Consider the following 19,948-nt stretch of genomic DNA (forward strand, 5'->3'; position numbering starts at 1 on the left):
ACTTGTCGCTGTTTCATTGACATCTCTTACAGGTTGTCTTTGCCTTTTTGCTTTTGTCTTTTCTTCCACAGGAAGTTCTTCCTCAAAAGGTAAGTCGTTTACTGGTAGTAGGAGGTTTCTATGAAGAACCCGCATGGCTTTACTACCTCTCTCTGGCTGTACCTTATAGACTGGTCCATCTCCCAGTCTCTCCACCACGCGATGTACTACCTTCTCCCAATAGGCGCGCAGTTTTCCTGGCCCTCCTCTCTCTGACAAATTTTTCACCAGTACTCTGTCACCTGGCTGGAGAGTGGTACCTCTTACATGTCTGTCGTACTGCTTTTTGCTTTTGGCTGAGGACTGTCGGCTGTTATTTGCAGCTATTTGGTAAGCGACTCGCATCCTCTCAGCCCACTTTTGAACAAACGTTTGGTGGTTTTGTGCCTCAGTGTCTTTCCCTTGGTGAAAAAGTAGGTCAACTGGTAGCCGTGGAGCCCTGCCATACAAGAGAAAAAATGGAGAGTACCCTGTTGCGTCATGCCTTGTGCAATTGTAGGCATGCACGATCTGAGGCAGATGATCTTTCCATTCACTCTTTTTCTCTTCTTGTAGGGTGCGCAGCATTTGGAGAAGTGTACGATTTAATCGCTCCACTGGATTGCACTGAGGATGATAAGGAGTGGTGCGTGAGTGTGCAATTCCTGATAGTTCTTGCAGTCTTTGGAACAGGCTGTTTTCAAACTCACGTCCTTGGTCATGATGCAACTTCTCTGGATACCCAAAGCGAGGAATAAAGTCCTGAAATATCTTTTCAGCAGCTGTCTTTCCTGATTTGTTTCTCGTTGGGTATGCCTGCGCAAAGCGCGTGAAGTGATCAACGAGGACAAGGATATACTCACATCCTCCTTTGCTTGGCTCCAAGTGCAAATAGTCAATAGAGACCAACTCAAAAGGTGCACTGGTGGTGAGGGATCCCATTGGAGCTCTCTGCTGGATATTGGGGTGCTTCTGTTTAATACACTGGCATTTTTTTGTCACGTATTCTTCCACATCTTGCTGCATGTACGGCCAATAGAACCGTTCTCGGGCAAGATGTATCACCTTTTCAGAACCTACATGCCCCATGTCGTCATGTAAGCTTTTCAGTACCACTGATTTGAGCTGTTCAGGGAGGACCAGTTGTCGGTTTTGGATTGTTTTTCTGTAGAGTAGTCCCTTTTCTACTTCTAACTTGTTCCACTCATAGAGCAGTCTCCTTGTCTGTTTAGACATTGTTTTTTTCTCTTTTTCATTTGGAGTCCATGCTCTCAGTTTCAAAGAAGTAACTTCTTTAATAGCTGGATCTGCTTGTTGTGCAGCTCTCATATCTCTGGGAATGATGCCTGAAACACTATTGTGTGGTATAGCATTTCCATTATCACCGTTTAGTTGCAATGCAGCCACCCAGGGAACATCATCGTTTTGCACCAATTTTGTCCCCTGCCACACGGCAGAGACCACCTCCGGTGACACTGTCTCTGTATGGTCATTCATCTGCTGCTGCAGGTTCACGGGATACCTGGACAACATATCGGCATCAGCGTTCCTCTTTCCTGGTCTATACTTAATGTCAAAATGGAAATCCGCCAACTCCCCAACCCATCTGTGACCCACAGCATTCAGTCTTGCTGAACTCAGGATGTAGGTCAAGGGGTTATTATCGGTATAGACCGTGAAAGTTGGTGCATAATACAGGTAATCCCGGAACTTGTTGCAAATAGCCCATTTAAGTGCCAGGAACTCAAGTTTGCCCGAGTGCAGATGATAGTTCCTCTCTGCAGGTGTTAAGGTCCTGGAGCCGTACCCAATGACACGCAGTTTGTTGTTTTGGCGTTGGTATAATACAGCTCCCAGACCTTCGTTTGAAGCGTCTGTGTGCAACACAAATGGAAGATCAAAATCTGGGTAGGCCAGGATGGGGGGGTTTGTCAACATGTCCACCAACCTGGACACCACGTTCTGATGTTCAGTAGTCCAAGTGACAGGTGAGCGAGAGGGAAGTTGCCCCTTGTTCCCTTTGGTCGCTGGACTTTTTCCCTTAACAGTCTGAGGCTTAATGGCATGACCTGTCTCAGCTGGGCTTTGGAGAATTTCAAACAGGGGCCTCGCCAGTCGTGAAAAGTCTTGGATAAAGGACCGGTAGTAGCTGAGAAATCCAAGCAACGTCCGGACCTCTCCAACTGTGCGAGGCTTCTTGTCTTTCAGGGCCAGAACTGCTTCCAAATCCTTTGGATCGATCTGAATCCCTTCTCCTGACACCACTCGCCCGATGTACCGAATTTGTTTCTTAAAGAGCTCACATTTGGCTGGGCGAAGCTTAATACCGTGTTGTCGCATCCGGTGGAACACTTGTCTTAGATGGTCTACATGTTCATCAAACGTTTTGGAATAGCAAAGGACATCATCCAAATACGGCACGCAACACTCGTCTCTGATGCCCTCTAACACTCCCTCCATGCACCTCTGAAAGGCAGCTGGTGCATTCGTCAGGCCGAAGGGTATTCGTACCCATTCGTAGAGTCCCCAGGGTGTGCTAAAGGCAGTTAGAGGTCTTGACTCCTCACTCACAAACCCTTGATGGTACGCACTCCCTTGGTCCAAGATGGAGAACCATGAATTGCCTCCTAGGCTGTCCAACAAATCCTGGATCCGTGGGAGTGGATGACGATCTGGAACGGTTTTGCGGTTAAGCACACGGAAGTCAACACACAGGCGAAGACTGTTGTCTTTTTTTCGCACACACACTACAGGTGAGGAATGGGCAGAAACAGACTTCCTAATCCACCCCCTGTTTAGGAGATTCTGGATATACTCCTTTACCTCCTTAAACAGTGGCCGTGGAATGGAATTGTAGCTTTTTTGAACTGGAGTGTCATCAGTCGTATTGATTTTGAGCTGTAAGCCAGGGACACACCCAATGTCTCCTTCATCACGAGCAAACACGTCTGATTCCTCATAAAGCATTTGCCGTACCGTGCTCTGGTCAGGCTCAGGCAGGTGATCTAAATCAACATTTGGATGCCATCTTTCCTCCACACTGCCAGCCCGGCCATTTTCCTTCCCATTACTTTGTTCTTCACTGGTTGGACTTGTTTGGGTAGCGCACAGAAGGGTGTCATTGTGTGGTTCTCCAGGCCCCTGCATAGTTGGATGGATGTTTACAGGCGTGCTTTCAACAATTTCTTCAATGAATCCTAACACTGCTTTTGGAGGTAAAAAAACATCATGCCTTGTTGAATTCTGGATTGGTATCCTCACTATTTTTGAGGCGCCAGCCGGCACATCAACGAGCGCAGGAAATAACTCCAACCCATCTGGCAAGCGACAGTCTACTTTCGGCTCAAACAACATGACTCCTCCTCCAGGAAAAGCTCTCATGCGGCATTTCACCTGACAGATCTGACTGCGGTGGATGGTGAGTCCCTTCTTTCCAACTCTTAATACTGGACATTCTGACTCTTCCAGGGGTTGCTTTGTGTGAACCACCGAAACAAGGCTTTCAGCATTACTCTTCTGAATTCTCAGGGCTTCTGAAAGGAGACTCACTAAGTTGCCGTCGTCTCTTTGATCACCATTCCCTGCAATCATCTCTTGTATCACATTGAAGCCTAGTAGCGGGCTGCTCAGCCCTCCGCGACTTACTAGCATGGGAACATGAATAGCAACTGAGCCATGTCTGCTACTTGTGATCTCAAGAAAAACTTCTATCCATCCTTCAAACGGCACATCTGTCCCATTAGCTGCAGTGACTTTGAGTGGGTGATCTGAGAGTAGGCTTTCCAGTGGCCTAATTGTCACATTTGGCAAGGCTTTTTGCACCCAAGATTTCTCCACAATACTTACTTGGGCCCCACTATCCAACAACATTTGAAGTTTGACCCCATCTAGATAACAAGTTACCATACACCTACCCCCAATCAGCTGAGCAACACGCTCCCTTTTGGACACTTGACACGATCTGGAGGTCCTGGTTGAAGATGGAATTTTCTCTTTGGAGTGCAGCTTCTCTGGGATTGGGGACTCTGCTTTCTCCAAGGTCACTGGTGGTCCCTCCCCAGCGACCTCACCCGGTTTCCCGACAGAGTTCCCTTTTGTAAGCAGCCAATAGCTCTGTGTCCCTCTTTTCCACATCGGAAGCAGTGTGAGCAGATGTCATTTCCTTGGGATACACATTGGTGACATTTCCCTTTAACTTCAGGCTTAGCTGACTGTTTTACGTGTGGCAAAGGGTTGTAAGCATTTTCTGTTGCCACATTCACTACCGGTGTGATGGCTTTCTCCAAACTTTTGGCCAAAGATGACACTTGGGCTGTTAACTCCTGTATAGCACTGCGATTGGCCTGCACCTCTGCCTGCACTTGAATGGCATTCTGTTTGTCACTGTCCAGCTGGGCTGTATTGATACTGATTGCTTTTTGTTTGCATACCTGTCCCAACCTGGTTTTCCTCTCGGTGTCCTCCCTCAGTGATCTTGTGATCACCTCGAGTATAAAGTCGTCAGTCACATTCATGTCTGAAATATGTGGTTGAAGATCTCGTCTGATGTATGAGCATTTTTCATTCATCCCCTGGTAAAGTGAATGAAGAAACACCCCCTGCACCAGTTTGCTGTCATATTGAAAGTCTGTACCTTGTTTAGAAGCAAACATTATACGCTGCTTGACCCCCGTTAGTCTATACATAAACTGTTGTGGGCTTTCTTTGTCATGTTGCTTTGCGTTACTTAGTTCCTGGAACAATTCAGTACTGCTCTTATCCCTAAGGTGTGCTTTAAGGAACCTTTTTAACTCAGCAAGGGTCAGGGTGTCTTTGGTCATGAGCATGTCTTTAAAGGTACCAGGCTTAATTACCTTGAGCACTGTTCTTAAGACCTCAGCTTCTGAGAACCCCTCAGCCAGACCTTCATCAATTTGTTTACATAGACAGTTAAAACTCAAATCAGAAGCTGAGTCTGAGATTTGACCACCATGTATCTTAAATTCTCTATGTGGTAACAATGCAGCAACATCTGTCAGTTTTACTAAACCAGTTACAGGATCAGCAATCACTGATGTTGGGACTCTCTTATTCATTACTGATGCTACTACTGCTGGTTCAGTCTCTGATACAGAAACAGCATCCCCTTCATCAGATGCATGACCAAGTTCAACAGTTACCTGGGGTGCTTGCAGGTCATCAATGAGGTCACGAAATGCAAGCAGACGAGACATGCCCTGATCTTCGAGGCTCTTCAGTCGTTTACTTCTCAGAAAGTCAACGATAAAGTCAAAGAGCTCCACCTCAGTTGCATCCTCACCGGGAACATCTTCCACCTCTTCTTCTTGACACAATACTGCAAGTTTATGTAGCAGGTCCCTGTTAGCGGCTCTGGTCAGCTGATGAAGCTGGTTCTGGATCTCCCACTGTAGGTCATGCAGAGAGGCCATGTCTGGATACCTGATGTCAATCGTTACTAATGCTGTGCATCAGAGGGATATGGATCCCGCAATTCTTGGCTGATTAGCACCTGACCGCCATGGCGCTAATCCCGGACGAGCCCCCAGAATTGTTGCCTCCCTAAGATGATGACCAGAGGGGCAACTGGTTTCCTGTTCAACAACGTGTGGTGCTGTGATAAAGAATAGAAAAAGGGACACACGTTGAGCTGATGTCAGTTTCACAACAGGAAGGTTTATTCTTCACAACAGCTTAGAACAGCTTCAGGTATCACCATACTAACTGCAAAGAAATGGCCTTATGTTTCAGTCCAGTTTACCATACATGGCCACAGTTCCCTGAGCTAGAGACTGTATAAATCTCTCAATACAACTTTGACAAAACATAAACAAAATGTTGCTTAAATCCATTGATAATATCAGATCCACAATGTATCACAATAAACACATTTGTTTTACAAGAATAAACAAAACACAATAGTGTACTCTGTACTTCATTTTTAACTACATTTACAAACATCATAAAATTAACTCGTTTTTAAACATTTTAATTCTCGTTCAGCACTAACTTATTTATGTGAAATGTATTTCCACTGTACTGACAATATAACTTCTGTTTTTTTAATATACAGCTATTTTACTCTTTACAAGAAAATAATGTCTTTGACATAAAACAAACATTCACTGTTCTTATACAACCTACAACTATATAAAGTGCAATGCTCCTTTAACAGCGTTCACTACTACTGTGCAGTCAGCATTGATCAAACAGTTTCCTTATAACACTCTATAAATGTCTTTGTATTAAACCACAGACTTGTTCTTGTAACCACAACATCAACCACAAGAATAAAACATAGTATAAAACCGATTTATCAGAGTGCATAATACATTAAGAGTTCACAGTCCAGAAGTCTCTCACAGGTCAGATTAGCTTCCCCACACACACTCAGTATCCCACATTAGCCCAGTCCGCTAGCATTAGCATCATTTAGCCTGCAGCCTTAACCCACAATTCAGACACAACTCAGAACGAATCCATTTCTTTAGCGAGTTGCGCTCATTACCCACATAAACAACATCCTCTGTTTGTAAGGTCTGCAGTATACATTCATTTAAATGCATTTACTAACCTGTGATAAAGAATAGAAAAAGGGACACACGTTGAGCTGATGTCAGTTTCACAACAGGAAGGTTTATTCTTCCTCTGTGCCCCAAAACGCTACTCGATACCACTGCGCGTAATGCGCCCTCTAGCGGCTGGATGCAGAATAGCATTGTAAACTGACAGGTACACAAATACAATCATAACAAAAACCTTTAGGGGGGGGGCTGTTTTCCCCAGTTTATTTCTGATACCAGATTTTACTAGAAAGCTATTTTCAACTCTCTACATTTGCAAAAATGGCAAACGATTCCAAGGAATTGAAACAGTGGGAACCGGTTCTCAACAAGAACCGGTTTTCGATACCCATCCCTAGTATTAACCTGAATGAATTTTGCCTCCAGAGGGTTACAGCTGTGAATGATGTCATCAATGGGCATTTGTTTGTGTTTTTATTTGTGTGTCCTCAGTTTCCCAGCATGCCCTGGCTGTTGTGGTGGAGGTGAATGAGGGGGAAAGATATGTCCTGCTGCCCTGTCAGTACTTGGGGTTTATACCTGAGAATCCCACAGTGATGTGGACTCGCAGTGATCTCAATCCCAAATCTGTCCATGTGAGACAAGAAGAAACAGACGATCTCAGAGGACAAAACCAGCTTTACAGCCAGCGCACATCGATGAGACCTGATGCTCTGGACACCGGAGACTTCAGCCTCACTCTGACAAAACCAACAAAGACTGACAGCAGCATCTACACCTGCTCCATCAGTGATGGGACAGAAGAACGGCGACTGAGAGATATCCAGCTGCAGGTCAAAGGTCAGCCACAAACACCTTGTGTACAGGTCAAAGATCCTTCACAGATATTGAGCTTTAATCCTAGAAACTGAAACAGAAATTGATCATTGAGATTTTTCATCCAGTTAGTCCTGATGTAGTCCTGATGTAAATATTACGCTCATGTTAGGAACCACTCGAATATGTGTACATATCAGTGTGATGTGTAAATCAGAGTGTAGCTAGTAACTGTAGTATCCTTAAGGGTAGGTTTTTTAAATTTACGGTTTAACACGTTACATTTATCAAAGATTGTCTACGACAGCTGACTGCTGACATGAATACCTCAAATATGTTATCCTACACCAGATCAGATGTTAGAAGTTATACACACTACAGAAGAGGACAAATTATTAGCCCGCCTATGAAAGTTCATTTTATAAAAACATATTTACCGGGTGTCGTTAAAGACAGGAAGGCATTTTTAACAAAGCAGTTTCAAACCCTCTAGTTTTGTTTTTCGTCATTATATGAGTTTACTTTGCACACATAAACAAAGTTATTAACCAAAAAACAAAAATTACCTCATGAACAGATTTTTTCTCAAGTCCAGATTTATTTTGTCTTTGGCCCGATGCTTTCTGAGTGAAAGCTCAAACCCTTGAGTATCAATACCTGGAGTTTCGATACTCGCCATCTTGATTTTCTCAAGATAGATAAACGAGAGACAGCGTGCCAAACACACAGGCGCTGTTTTGTTTTATTGTTTTTAGTTAATTTTGTGCCACATGTCACTGTCTTATATTCGCCAGACATTATTGGAAATAGGTTTATCCACCCAAGTTTTAGCTCGGCTTGGAAGTGACAACCAAGGCTTCCTGCCTCCCTATTTGAAAGACTTACCACCGTACTGGCATTCTTTACCTCTGCCACCTGAAGCGACGCAGGAGACGAGGTAACTGTGGAGGTTGCATTGTCAAGTGAGAATCCAGTTTTCATATTTTCCCCATGAGCTTTGCTTCATTCGTCGATTCTGTCCGCGACTCTTGGTGCCATTGCCTGCCACCTGGTTGGTTCCTGTTGTTAGATCTTTCGAGAAGAGTTATGCCAAATCCCCTCCTCTTCGGCATCTGTGCTGGCATGGAGTGGACCGAACAAACCTCCGATCGGTGGATCTGGTTGTTACTACCTCGGAAGCTCCCGACCCAGTTCCCCTTAGGTTGGGTTTAATTAATGCGAGATCTGTGGTGATTAAGACCTTCATTTTGAAGGAATTTTTCTCTTCCTATGCGCTGGATTTTCTTTGTCTGACTGAAACCTGGATTCCATCCGGTGAGTTAAGCGCCCTTTCTGAAGTTTCTGGTTGCGGAAGAGGGCTAGCTGTTGTTTTTAAGGCACATCTTAACTTTAAGCAGCTATCCCCATCAACACACCAGTTTCGAACTCTGTTTGTGTTAACTGGGCCACTTGCCTCCGCTGCATACCGTGCATAACCGTGCATAACTGTATGACCAGATCCTTCTGCTCAGTGATTTTAATATACATATCTGTTGCCCGGGGAAGCCCTTAGCCAAGGACTTTCTGGATCTAGTGGACTCTTTTAATTTTGTTCAGTCTGTTAAAGGTGCCACTCAAGAACGTGGTCACACATTGGACTTGGTTTTATCACATGGTTTATCTGTCCGTAACGTACTTGTCGAGGATGCCGTATTCTCTGACCATATGCCTATTTTATGTGACAGTGTTCTTTTTAATCCTATTGTTAAACAGGCTGTACCTGTTCGATGCTATCGTGCTTTTGGCTCAGATACTGCCAAGATACTGTCCTATCCTCCTGAGTTGTCCATCTCAGATGGATTACTTTCTTATTTGGATTCTGCTCGTAAATTTATCCTTGATGTTGTTGCTCCTTTAAGTTTCAGACAGTGCAAGCCCAAGGCTAGTCTTTGGATAACTGATTCTACCCGAGCCATTAGAAAAGAATGTAGAAGATGTGAAAGATGATGAAAAAAGGACTCGTGTATGTATGTCTGGAAGCTCAGAAGACTAGCTGGAAAGTTTATCAGAGAGCAATAAAGGCCGCCAAGCACTCCTATTTTTCTCAACTTATTGCTGCTAGCTTGCATAACCCTCATGTTTTGTATAACACTAAAAATTCTGTACTTAATATCGAAGCCCATGTTCTTGATATTGAAGCCCATGTTTTTGTGCAGTCTTCTGAGGTTATGTGCAATCATTTTATTCATTTTTTTGTGGACAAGTTTGCTAGCTTGAGACCTCCGACTCTGTCTATTGCTCACCCGGTCATGCATCTTTCTTGCTCATGTCTGTTTTCTGCTTTTCTACCAATTGCACTACCTGATTTAGAGACACTTGTGTTAAATGCTAAACCGTGTGGTTCTCCGAATGATGTTGTTCCTCCGTGCTTTCTCAAATAGGTATTTCCCACCATTGAACCACACATTTTGAACATTATCAATACCAGTCTTTTGACTGGTGAAATACCTAGCGAGTTTAAGCATGCAGTTATACATCCCCTACTTAAGAAACCAGGCAGTTCAGTCATGTCAAATTTTAGACCTATCTCTAAGCTTCCCTTTCTGAGTAAGATCCTGGAAAGGATTATCTATATTCAGTTGATGGACTATCTGAATGACTCTCAATTGTCTGAAATCTTTCAGTCTGGCTTTAAGTCATTTCACAGTACGGAGACAGCCCTCATAAAAGTTATGAATGACATTCTGGTAGCGACAGGCTGTGGTAAATATTAGGGATGGATACCGGTATCCTGACATTAATGGTAGTAACTAGACCAAAAAGCAGCGCACATTTCGGTGCTTTATTTCGGTGATTTTTTATTCCTGAGATGTCATACACTTTGAATTCAAGCCAATCATTTTACCTTTTCAAGGATAGTAGGCGGGCCCAGGTACATATGTTCTTTTAGAGCAGAGCTACAGATTAAAAATGCCCAAGGTGAAGCGGTCAAAAGTCTGGCTGTACTTCACAGCAAAAGATGCAAACTTAGCAGCCTGCAACAAGTGCTTTAAGGTGATACTGTGCTAAGGAGGTAACACCTCGAATCTGATGACGAACCTGGTGACGCATAGCGTTTTTTTAAAGCCGAGAAATGAATCGTATTTGATAGCTTGCTGTGAGACCTCACACCGAGCACATCGACTGTTGGTGTGGTGCCTGTTATCGGACCCGGAGTTAGCAACATCCCCCAAGAACCCGAAGAGGAGAGTCCTGGCCCCTAACCCTGCCAGTGTAGCAGAAATGATGACGGATGATGATGGCAGCAGCAGCCGTTCTTCTCTTTGTGAGTAGCTTAGCCGTATAGCTCCAGAGAAGGCTAATATGATTATCTTTTTGCAAAGAAATAAATAAACAAACAGCTAAATATGAGAGCTTTTAGGACAACATTTGTGTTTTTCATTGTTTAAGCACAGGTTCCAACCAAAGGAGGTATGTTGTATCAACAGAAAGGGCTAACTTAGTTATCATTTTGCAGAAAAAAAGAGACGGCTTAAAATAAAAAGATAAGCGGTTTTTGGACAAAGTTTATGTTCTCCATTCTTTAAGCACTGGTTTGAGCACCGTTTAAGCACCGACACCGTTTCAAAAGTACCGGTTTGGCACCAGTATCGGATGAAACCTAAACGATACCCATCCCTAGTAAATATGCAGTGCTCGTCTTATTGGACCTGACCGCTGCTTTCAACAGAGTCGATAAAGACTTGCTGATCTCCCGCTCACAGCACTATGTGAGAATTTCTGGCTTGGCACGCTTGTGGATAAAGTCATGTTTTTCGAACAGGAGTTTTTGTGTTAAGTAGGGGTTGGCTTCATCCTCTGTGGCCCCTCTGCTTTGGGGTGTGGCACAGGGATCTATTCTTGGGCCATTATTGTTATTGCTGTACCTTCTGCCTCTTGGCGTGATATTTCGAAAACATAAAGTGTCATTCCATTTATATGCTGATGCCTGCCAGCTTTGTTTACCTTTAAGTCATTCTCATAGTTTTGCTAGTCGACCTCTGCTTGACTGCTTGAGTGATGTTAAGTCATGGATGGCTAAAAATTTTCTAAATTTTAATGATTGCAAAACAGAAGCGATTTTATTTGGCCCAAATCATTTTTCTAACCCTCCAGATGTTGATTTTGCTGCCTTGACTCCTCATTTGAAGAGTTCGATCACAAATCTAGGAGTAAAAATTGATTCTGCACTTACTTTTGATAGTCACCAATGTTGCCTCTAAGCTGCGTGCGTCTGCAATTGCGCACTGCTGGCATGGTCTCTGCACACAAAATATCTAACCTGAATTGAAATTAAAATGAACACTTTAACAATTCTGTTTTGCAGTGTTAGTCAGTAAGTGACTGGCTGCTCCCGTATGGGATTAGAACGATGCCACCTTATCCCATAGTCCAGCCAATCACACGATTTACATTTGTATATACCGAGCTAATCAACGTGGTTGACAGGCTATAACAGCGTCCTTATGTGCCAACACCGGTGTTTTAGCTAGCAAAGCGGCGTGGCTGATGTGGAGTGAAGCCACGTTAATGACAACGTGTACAACCATTGGAGATGTGAGCAGGACAGACAGAACAATTGACGGACTTTATACCAGTTTTTAAATTGTGTTGATCGGCCACATAAAACCAGAGTTATGATTTAAAAAAATGCAATGTTTGGTTTTCTTCCTGAATACTGTCGTTGTTTATATTTACTGCGGGAAGAAACGGTACAAACGGCGTTTTATAAGGAAAACGCTCGAAAGCACTGTCCGCCTTTGAGCAAAAACAAAACCAAATCAAACCCACCCTTTCCTATTTGTCGAAAAATGTACCATGTCTGCCAATCAAAACATGATATGGCAACATGGCATTTAGTTGTTAAGAAACGGGAGGAAGTTTTAGGAGTGACGGCGGTGCTTTGAGATGTGAGAGATTTGCGACGTTTAGCGCAAATCTTGTGTAGTTAGTGTGTAGTGTAGTCAGTAGCGGTTTTAGATACGGGCGACACGGGCGGTTGCGCGGGGCGGCATCACGGGCATCGGCAAAAAAAAATTAAAAATGGTCGTACTCATGCTGCCCCGACGTCATGCCAGCGCATAGTGGGAATGGCATAGGCACCGATCGGTTTTCTATCGCCCATTTGCTGGGAGTAAAGGCGCCCTCCGTTTGCGAGGTGCGCCTGCTGCTTGCGGCGCAGAGAGGAGAGGGCGGGGCGGCGGGGGATTCTCTGACCGGCTGGAGCAGCATCTAATAACCAACTCGCAAAATAAAACAAAATAAAAACAAACCAACAAACACGAAAACACCAGACATTATAATACAGACTTATAATTTGCACCGATGTTTTTTCGAAATTCTATACGCGAAAAGTGAGCGCGAGAGGGAGTGGTCGCCCAGGGCGCCAAACAGGCTAGGACCGGCACTGAGTGTAGACAATAGTTTTGTTGTGTGTGTCAGAACAATGAGGCGACTACTGAATGTTACAGGTGTTACAGGAGTGATACATCTCCTGTTGTCACAACTGCAGGTATCAGGCTTGTGATGTTCTCCTTTATCTCATAGTGGACAGAATTTTTTTTTTTTGGAGTGGCACAAATGGTCTGTTTGGCATCAGATTTGATGCAGAACAGCTGATTGTTCTGTAAATAGTTTGAAATGTTTATTTAAAAATGCCTTGGCTGCATTAAAAAAATAGCTGCAAAAAACTTTGTTGTTTGCCAAACTGAGTTACTTTTTTGAAGAAATAACTATATAATTAATTGCCCAACATTGGTCAATATATACTGTATTTTGCAGACAGAGTTGCAGGACTCTCTCCCAGACCACAGACTCATACTCATAATACAAGTCAAAGCTTCATAAAAAATAAATAAAAAAGTTGTGTTTTCAAAATTGGAGTTCAAGTTATTTTTATGTAGCCAAGTACAGGATAGGGTAGGGGAAGTTAAAGTAAGATGGAGAGAGCCAATAGCTAGACTCGTAGGAGGGATAAAGTGAGTTGCGTGCAGAAGAATGACTGGAGCCACAAGTAAAGTTGCTTTGAATTGTATTGAATTATATAGCAACAATTAAACAGCACTTCATAAACAGGAATGAAAACATAAAATAAAATAACCAGAATCCTATCTGAGCTCAGCTATGTCAGTCTTGCTGGCTTAATAGTCAGTGTTCAGTCAGGTCAAATCCAATAGGTCAAAAGTCTGTGATTGGTGTGATTTTGTCCTACCGCACTGTTGCAATTGTTCGTGAGAGAAGAGCAACCTGCCCTTCTGGGCCAACTCGGAATGGCTGTGGTTCGATTCAAAGGGAAAGGCTCGCCATCTTCCTTGTCAGAAAGAAATCCAGGTCTCACGATCCCACAAAAAAAACCTAGCCAGCACGCTTCTAATGTTCAACTCTCAAGGAGGATCTTGTCCGCTTCATCCGCACCCGTCCAGATCGCGATGGTTCCAAAGTCCAAAATGTTCACAACAAATCAGGTGTGTTTCTCCAAGGTCCATGCAGATCTCCGGTATGGATATTTGCTCAATTTATCAAGTTTATGGTTATTTTCCAGCAGCGAGCTTGGCGGTGAAAATCAGCGATGGTCTTGTGCACCTCCGTCTCTCTGTCTGAGCAAATGTGAAAATACAGAGCAGGGGAAGGCGGGGCTTGTTCCTTCCTAACCAGTAGGGGTGTTAAATGTACTCTTTGGGGTTTTATTCTTATATTTATATTAGTTATCTTTTATTATTGATTTACTTTAGCTCAACTCAGTGATTAGATTAATGATAAATCTCAATTAACAATAACAATGTTGTAGTGCATTACTGAGTCGTGTAAACTCACTGGGTTACATTTATTTCCAATAGCGTTAACATACTACACAGGTCATGAACAAGATTTTTTAAATTGAAGCAGTTAATTAAAAGTAGTCTAACATAAATGTAAATGCTGTAATTTGATTATTTTAATAAACCATGTAACTTGGATGGATTTGATGCTGGTGTGACCACAGTCCACACGTCTGCTGTGGCTCACAGTGGTCCAAGGGACCGCTCAGGGAGTTTGTGCGTTCGCTCAGACACATGAAAAATTAGAGGGAGCATTCATAGTCACGTAAACGGGGTGGTAAAATCAGCATTCTATCACCTCAAGCATCTATCGAAAGTCAAGCCCTTTCTTTCCCAGTGTAACTTGGAAACTGTTGTTCATGCTTTTATTACTTCACATTTGGATTATTGCAATTCCTTTTTAATAGGGGTTGGGCTGGGCACTTTGTCACGCTTGCAACTAGTGCAAAATGCGGCGGCACGATTTTTAACTGATAGAAGATCGCATCACTCCGGTCTTGGCCTCTCTACATTGGCTGCGAATTCAGGATCCGTTTTAAAGTTCTTTTATTGGGTTTTAAATCTTTAAATGGTCTGGCTCCTGTTTATTTGTCTGATCTGTTGAAGCCCCATGTCCCCACTCGTTCGCTTCCGTCAGCTGAGAAGCTATTGCTTTCAATCCCTAAGTCGCGGCTGAAACTTAGAGGAGACCTGGCATTCTCTATTGTGGCCCCAATGCTTTCGAATGGTCTTCCTCTCCATATTAGACAAGCTACATCAGTGCCGGTTTTTAAGTCCAGATTAAAAACCTATTTTTATTCCCTGGCTCTTAACTCTGTGGGTAACTGACACTTTTATTAATTTTTATTGTTATGTTTGGTCTTTGGCCCAGGATGTGAGTGGGCGTTAAGGCATCTGGGAAGGGAACTCAAAACTGGATTATAGATAGCAGACAGTTGGTGTCGTAAACCACCGCCTCTTTTCAAAGATGGTCGCTCACAGTGGACGTAAATGGCTTCTTTCACTCCTCTAGGAGGAGGAGTGACGCCTTAACGCCCGTCCTGGGCCATCTGACCTCAGGAAATCGAATGATAGGGTTGGGCCAGGTTGCACTATGAGCTCACCCGAAACCCTGGCTGATTGTGACCCACAGTGGCGGTCCTAGCCTGTTTGGCGCCCCGGGCGAACACTCCCTCTGGCGCTCCCCCTGTGGCCATCTCCCCATACAACTCCTCCATCTAACACACTGTGAACACTGCAATAGTTACACCCCTTTTACACACGCTCTTTTCTACTCTGTAATATTTTTGTCAATTTTCTTGATATTTATTTATAATCCCCTCTGTTAATCCTTGATGTTTATAATTGAGTGATCTGTATATATTAGTGCTATTTCTTAAATGTGTAAAATCTATAAAATAATGTATTGTTTGGAGTTTAGTCTGTTACTGTTGCTATTTTTACCATTTCTTCTTGGAGTAACTGTAACCCACATAATTTCCTTAGGAATTAATAAAGTATTCTGATTCTGATTGTTTCAAGATGACCTGCCATTATCCAATGACACATCTGCTTACCTGTATCTTTTGCTCGTTTCTCCTCCTCTTCTTTTCTCTTTTTTCTAAACTGAGCACCTGATGACTTTGAACTTTTCTTGTCCATCTTCCATTGGTTTTAATTTTGCACTCCAGTATGAACACCCATCCACCAGAGGATCACCACAACATAACCTATTATACCTACACCTTAGTTCACAGATTCACTTTGTCTAGGATTTATTTCTGGGGTTTCACACAACCCAGGATTCAGATCATGAATACATAATGGGCTTGGATTTACAACATTATGAATGAAATGTGCTCTATTTGGAAGCAACCGGCCCTCCTCCCCTTTCGACGGGTTGTGTGTGAATAATCAAACTGTAAATTATAAATTTTAAATTGTTATTGATCTCTTTACCCCTAGTCCTAAAGTGTATATTTATTTTCTTACTCTTCTTATATTTATTATTTGTTTACTTGCACTGCTGTAACTGGAGCCTGAAATTATAAGTCTGCATCATAATGTCTGGTGCTTGTTGGTTTGTTTTTATTTTGTTTTATTTTGCAGGTTGGTTATTATATGCTGCTCCAGCCAGCCAGAGAATCCCCCGCCACCCCGCCCTCTCCTCTCTGCGCCGCAAGCAGCAGGCGCACCTCGCAAACGGAGGGCGCCCTTACTCCCAGCAAATGGGCGGCAGAAAACCAATCGGTGCCTATGCCATTCCCAATATGGCATCATGTCGGGGCAGCTTGAGTACGAGTAAATTTTCTTTTTGCCGATGCCCGTGATGCCGCCCCCCACCACGATGCTGCACCCGGGCAAGCCGACCGTGTCGCCCGTATCAAAAACCCGCTGCTGGTGACCCACACCCGTTTTCACATCTTGGCTCATGTGATTAGGTAGAGGATCATCTGGGGGTCCTTTGTCCTTCTTTGGGGGGGAAACTCCCATTGGCTTTAAATCTGGGACTCTCCACCATTTGACCCTTAGAACTGAAGAAGCTTCTCGGATGAGAGGTGAAACGTCTTCAAGCAACTTAAAGAAGTCCAGACGCTTTTCTTTCTATGCTCCTTAGACCTGGATGACTGAGAACCTTCACAGACGTGTTGCAAGAGCTTGGTCCGCATAGCCGGCAATAAGTCGGACTTGTTCCTGGTGGGTGATGGGCTCCACCAGGGCTGCCCTTTTCTGTTTATAATTTTATGGACAGAATTTCTAGGCGTAGCCAAGTGGCAGAACGCTTTCACTTGGGTGGTCTCAGGATCTCATCTCTGCTTTTTGCGGGTGATGTGGTTCTGTTGGCTTCATCGGGTGATGGCCTCCAGCTTGTTTTGGAACGGTGTGAAATGGTGGGAATAAGAAACAGCACCTCCAAATCCGAGGCTTTTCTCCTCAGCCGGAAAAGGGTGGAGTGCCCACTCCGGATCAGGGACAAGTTCCTGCCCCAAGTAGAGGAGTTTATTCAATTCAATTCAATTCAATTCAATTTTATTTATATAGTGCCAAATCACAACAAAAGTCGCCTCAAGGCGCTTTATATTGCACAGTAGATAGCACAATAATAAATACAGAGAAAAACCCAACAATCATATCATATGACCCCCTGTGAGGAAGCACTTTGGCGACAGTGGGAAGGAAAAACTCCCTTTTAACAGGAAGAAACCTCCGGCAGAACCAGGCTCAGGGAGGGGCGGGGCCATCTGCTGCAACCGGTTGGGGTAAAAGAAGGAAAACAGGATAAAGACATGCTGTGGAAGAGAGACAGAGATTAATAACAGATATGATTCGATGCAGAGAGGTCTATTAACACATAGTGAGTGAGAAGGTGACTGGAAAGGAAAAACTCAATGCATCATGGGAATCCCCGGCAGCCTACGTCTATTGCAGCATAACTAAGGGAGGATTCAGGGTCACCTGGTCCAGCCCTAACTATATGCTTTAGCAAAAAGGAAAGTTTTAAGCCTAATCTTGAAAGTAGAGATAGTGTCTGTCTCCCGAATCCAAACTGGAAGCTGGTTCCACTGAAGAGGGGCCTGAAAACTGAAGGCTCTCCCTCCCATTCTACTTTTAAATACTCTAGGAACAACAAGTAGGCCTGCAGAGCGAGAGCGAAGTGCTCTAATAGGGTGATATGGTACTACAAGGTCATTAAGATAAGATGGGGCCTGATTATTTAAGGCCTTGTAAGTGAGGAGCAGGATTTTGAATTCAATTCTGGATTTAACAGGAAGCCAATGAAGGGAAGCCAAAACAGGAGAAATCTGCTCTCTCTTTCTAGTCCCTGTCAGGACTCTTGCTGCAGCAATTTGGATTAGCTGAAGACTTTTCAGCGAGTTTTTAGGACATCCTGATAATAAAGAATTACAGTAGTCCAGCCTGGAAGTAATAAATGCATGAACTAGTTTTTCAGCATCACTCTGAGACAGGATATTTCTAATTTTAGAGATGTTGCGCAAATGGAAGAAAGCAGTCTTACATATTTGTTTAATATGTGCCTTGAAGGACATGTCCTGGTCAAAAATGACTCCAAGGTTCCTCACAGCATTACTGGAGGCCAAGGTAATGCCATCCAGAGTAAGAATCCGCTTACATACCATATTTCTAAGATTTTCAGGGCCGAGTACAATAACCTCGGTTTTATCTGAATTAAGAAGCAGAAAGTTAGCGGCCATCCAGGTCTTTATGTCTTTAAGACATTCCTGCAGTTTAACTAATTGGTGTGTGTTATCTGGCTTCATGGATAGATAGAGCTGCGTATCATCTGCATAGCAGTGAAAATTTATGCTATGTCTTCTAATGATGCTGCCTAAGGGAAGCATGTATAATGTAAATAGAATTGGTCCTAGCACTAAGCCCTGAGGAACACCATAATAGACCTTAGTGAGTGAAGAGGACTCTCCATTTACTTGAACAAATTGGAGTCTATTAGATAGATATGATACAAACCACTGCAGCGCAGTACCTGTAATACCTACAGCATGTTCTAATCACTCTAATAGGATATTATGATCAACAGTATCAAACGCAGCACTGAGGTCTAGCAGGACAAGCACAGAGATGAGTCCACTGTCAGAGGCCATAAGAAGATCATTTGTAACCTTCACTAAAGCTGTTTCTGTGCTGTGATGAGCTCTGAAACCTGACTGAAACTCTTCAAATAAGCCATTCCTCTGCAGATGATCTGTTAGCTGTTTGACAACTACTCTTTCAAGGATTTTTGATATGAAAGGAAGGTTGGAGATTGGCCTATAATTAGCTAAGACAGCTGGGTCTAGAGATGGGTTTTAAGTAAAGCTTTAACTACAGCCAGCTTGAAGGCCTGTGGTACATAGCCGATTATTAGAGATAGGTTGATCATATTTAAGATTGAAGAATTAATTAATGGCAGAACTTCTTTAAGCAGTGTTGTAGGAATGGGGTCTAAAAGACACGTTGATGGTTTGGAGGAATTAATTATTGAAGTTAACTCAGAAAGATCAATTGGAGAAAAAGAGTCTAACTTAACATCGATGGTACTAAAAGTAGCTGTAGATGATATTACATCTGTGGGATGATTATTGGTAATTTTTTCTCTAATGATAAAAATTTTATTTGTGAAGAAGTTCATGAAGTCATTACTAGTTAACGTTAAAGGGATTGTTGGCTCAGTAGAGCTCTGACTGTTTGTCAGCCTGGCTACAGTGCTGAAGAGAAACCTGGGGTTGTTCTTATTTTCTTCAATCAGTGACGAATAGTAAGATGTTCTGGCTTTGCGGAGGGCTTTCTTATATAGCAGCAAACTATTTCTCCAGGCTAAATGATGATCCTCTAAATTTGTGACACGCCATTTCCTCTCCAGCTTACGAGTTATCTGCTTTAGGCTACGTGTTTGAGAATTATACCACGGAGTCAAGTACTTGTGGTTTGAGGCCTTAGTTTTCACAGGAGCTACAGTATCCAGAGTTGTACGTTGTGAGGAGGTAAAATTATTAACAAGATAATCGACCTCTGTTAGAGTGGCGTTCGGATAGCTGCTCTGCTCTATGTTGGTACAGGGCATTGAAGATGATAACAGTGGGTGTATTATATTCTTAAACTTAGTTACAGCACTTTCAGAAAGACATCTACTTTGATAAAGTCTACTCTCCACTGCTGTGTAATCAATCATTGTAAATGTAAATGTTATCAGGAAATGATCAGACAGCAGAGGGTTTTCAGGAAACACTGTTAAATGTTCAGTTTCTATGCCATATGTTA

The 19,948-nt window shown here is 43.2% G+C and overlaps 1 protein-coding gene across 1 annotated transcript in view; it reads left to right on the top strand.

The window, feature by feature from the left end:
- Nucleotides 1–19,948, top strand: part of LOC135932564 (uncharacterized) — a 38,968-nt gene that overhangs the window by 11,003 nt on the left and 8,017 nt on the right. The window contains exon 2 of the mRNA XM_065470048.1: nucleotides 7,032–7,379. Coding sequence (XP_065326120.1) covers nucleotides 7,032–7,379 — 348 coding nt within the window. The remainder of the gene's footprint in view (nucleotides 1–7,031; nucleotides 7,380–19,948) is intronic.

This window comes from Pelmatolapia mariae, linkage group LG3_W (genome assembly GCF_036321145.2).
Source record: "Pelmatolapia mariae isolate MD_Pm_ZW linkage group LG3_W, Pm_UMD_F_2, whole genome shotgun sequence".
NCBI lineage: Eukaryota > Metazoa > Chordata > Actinopteri > Cichliformes > Cichlidae > Pelmatolapia > Pelmatolapia mariae.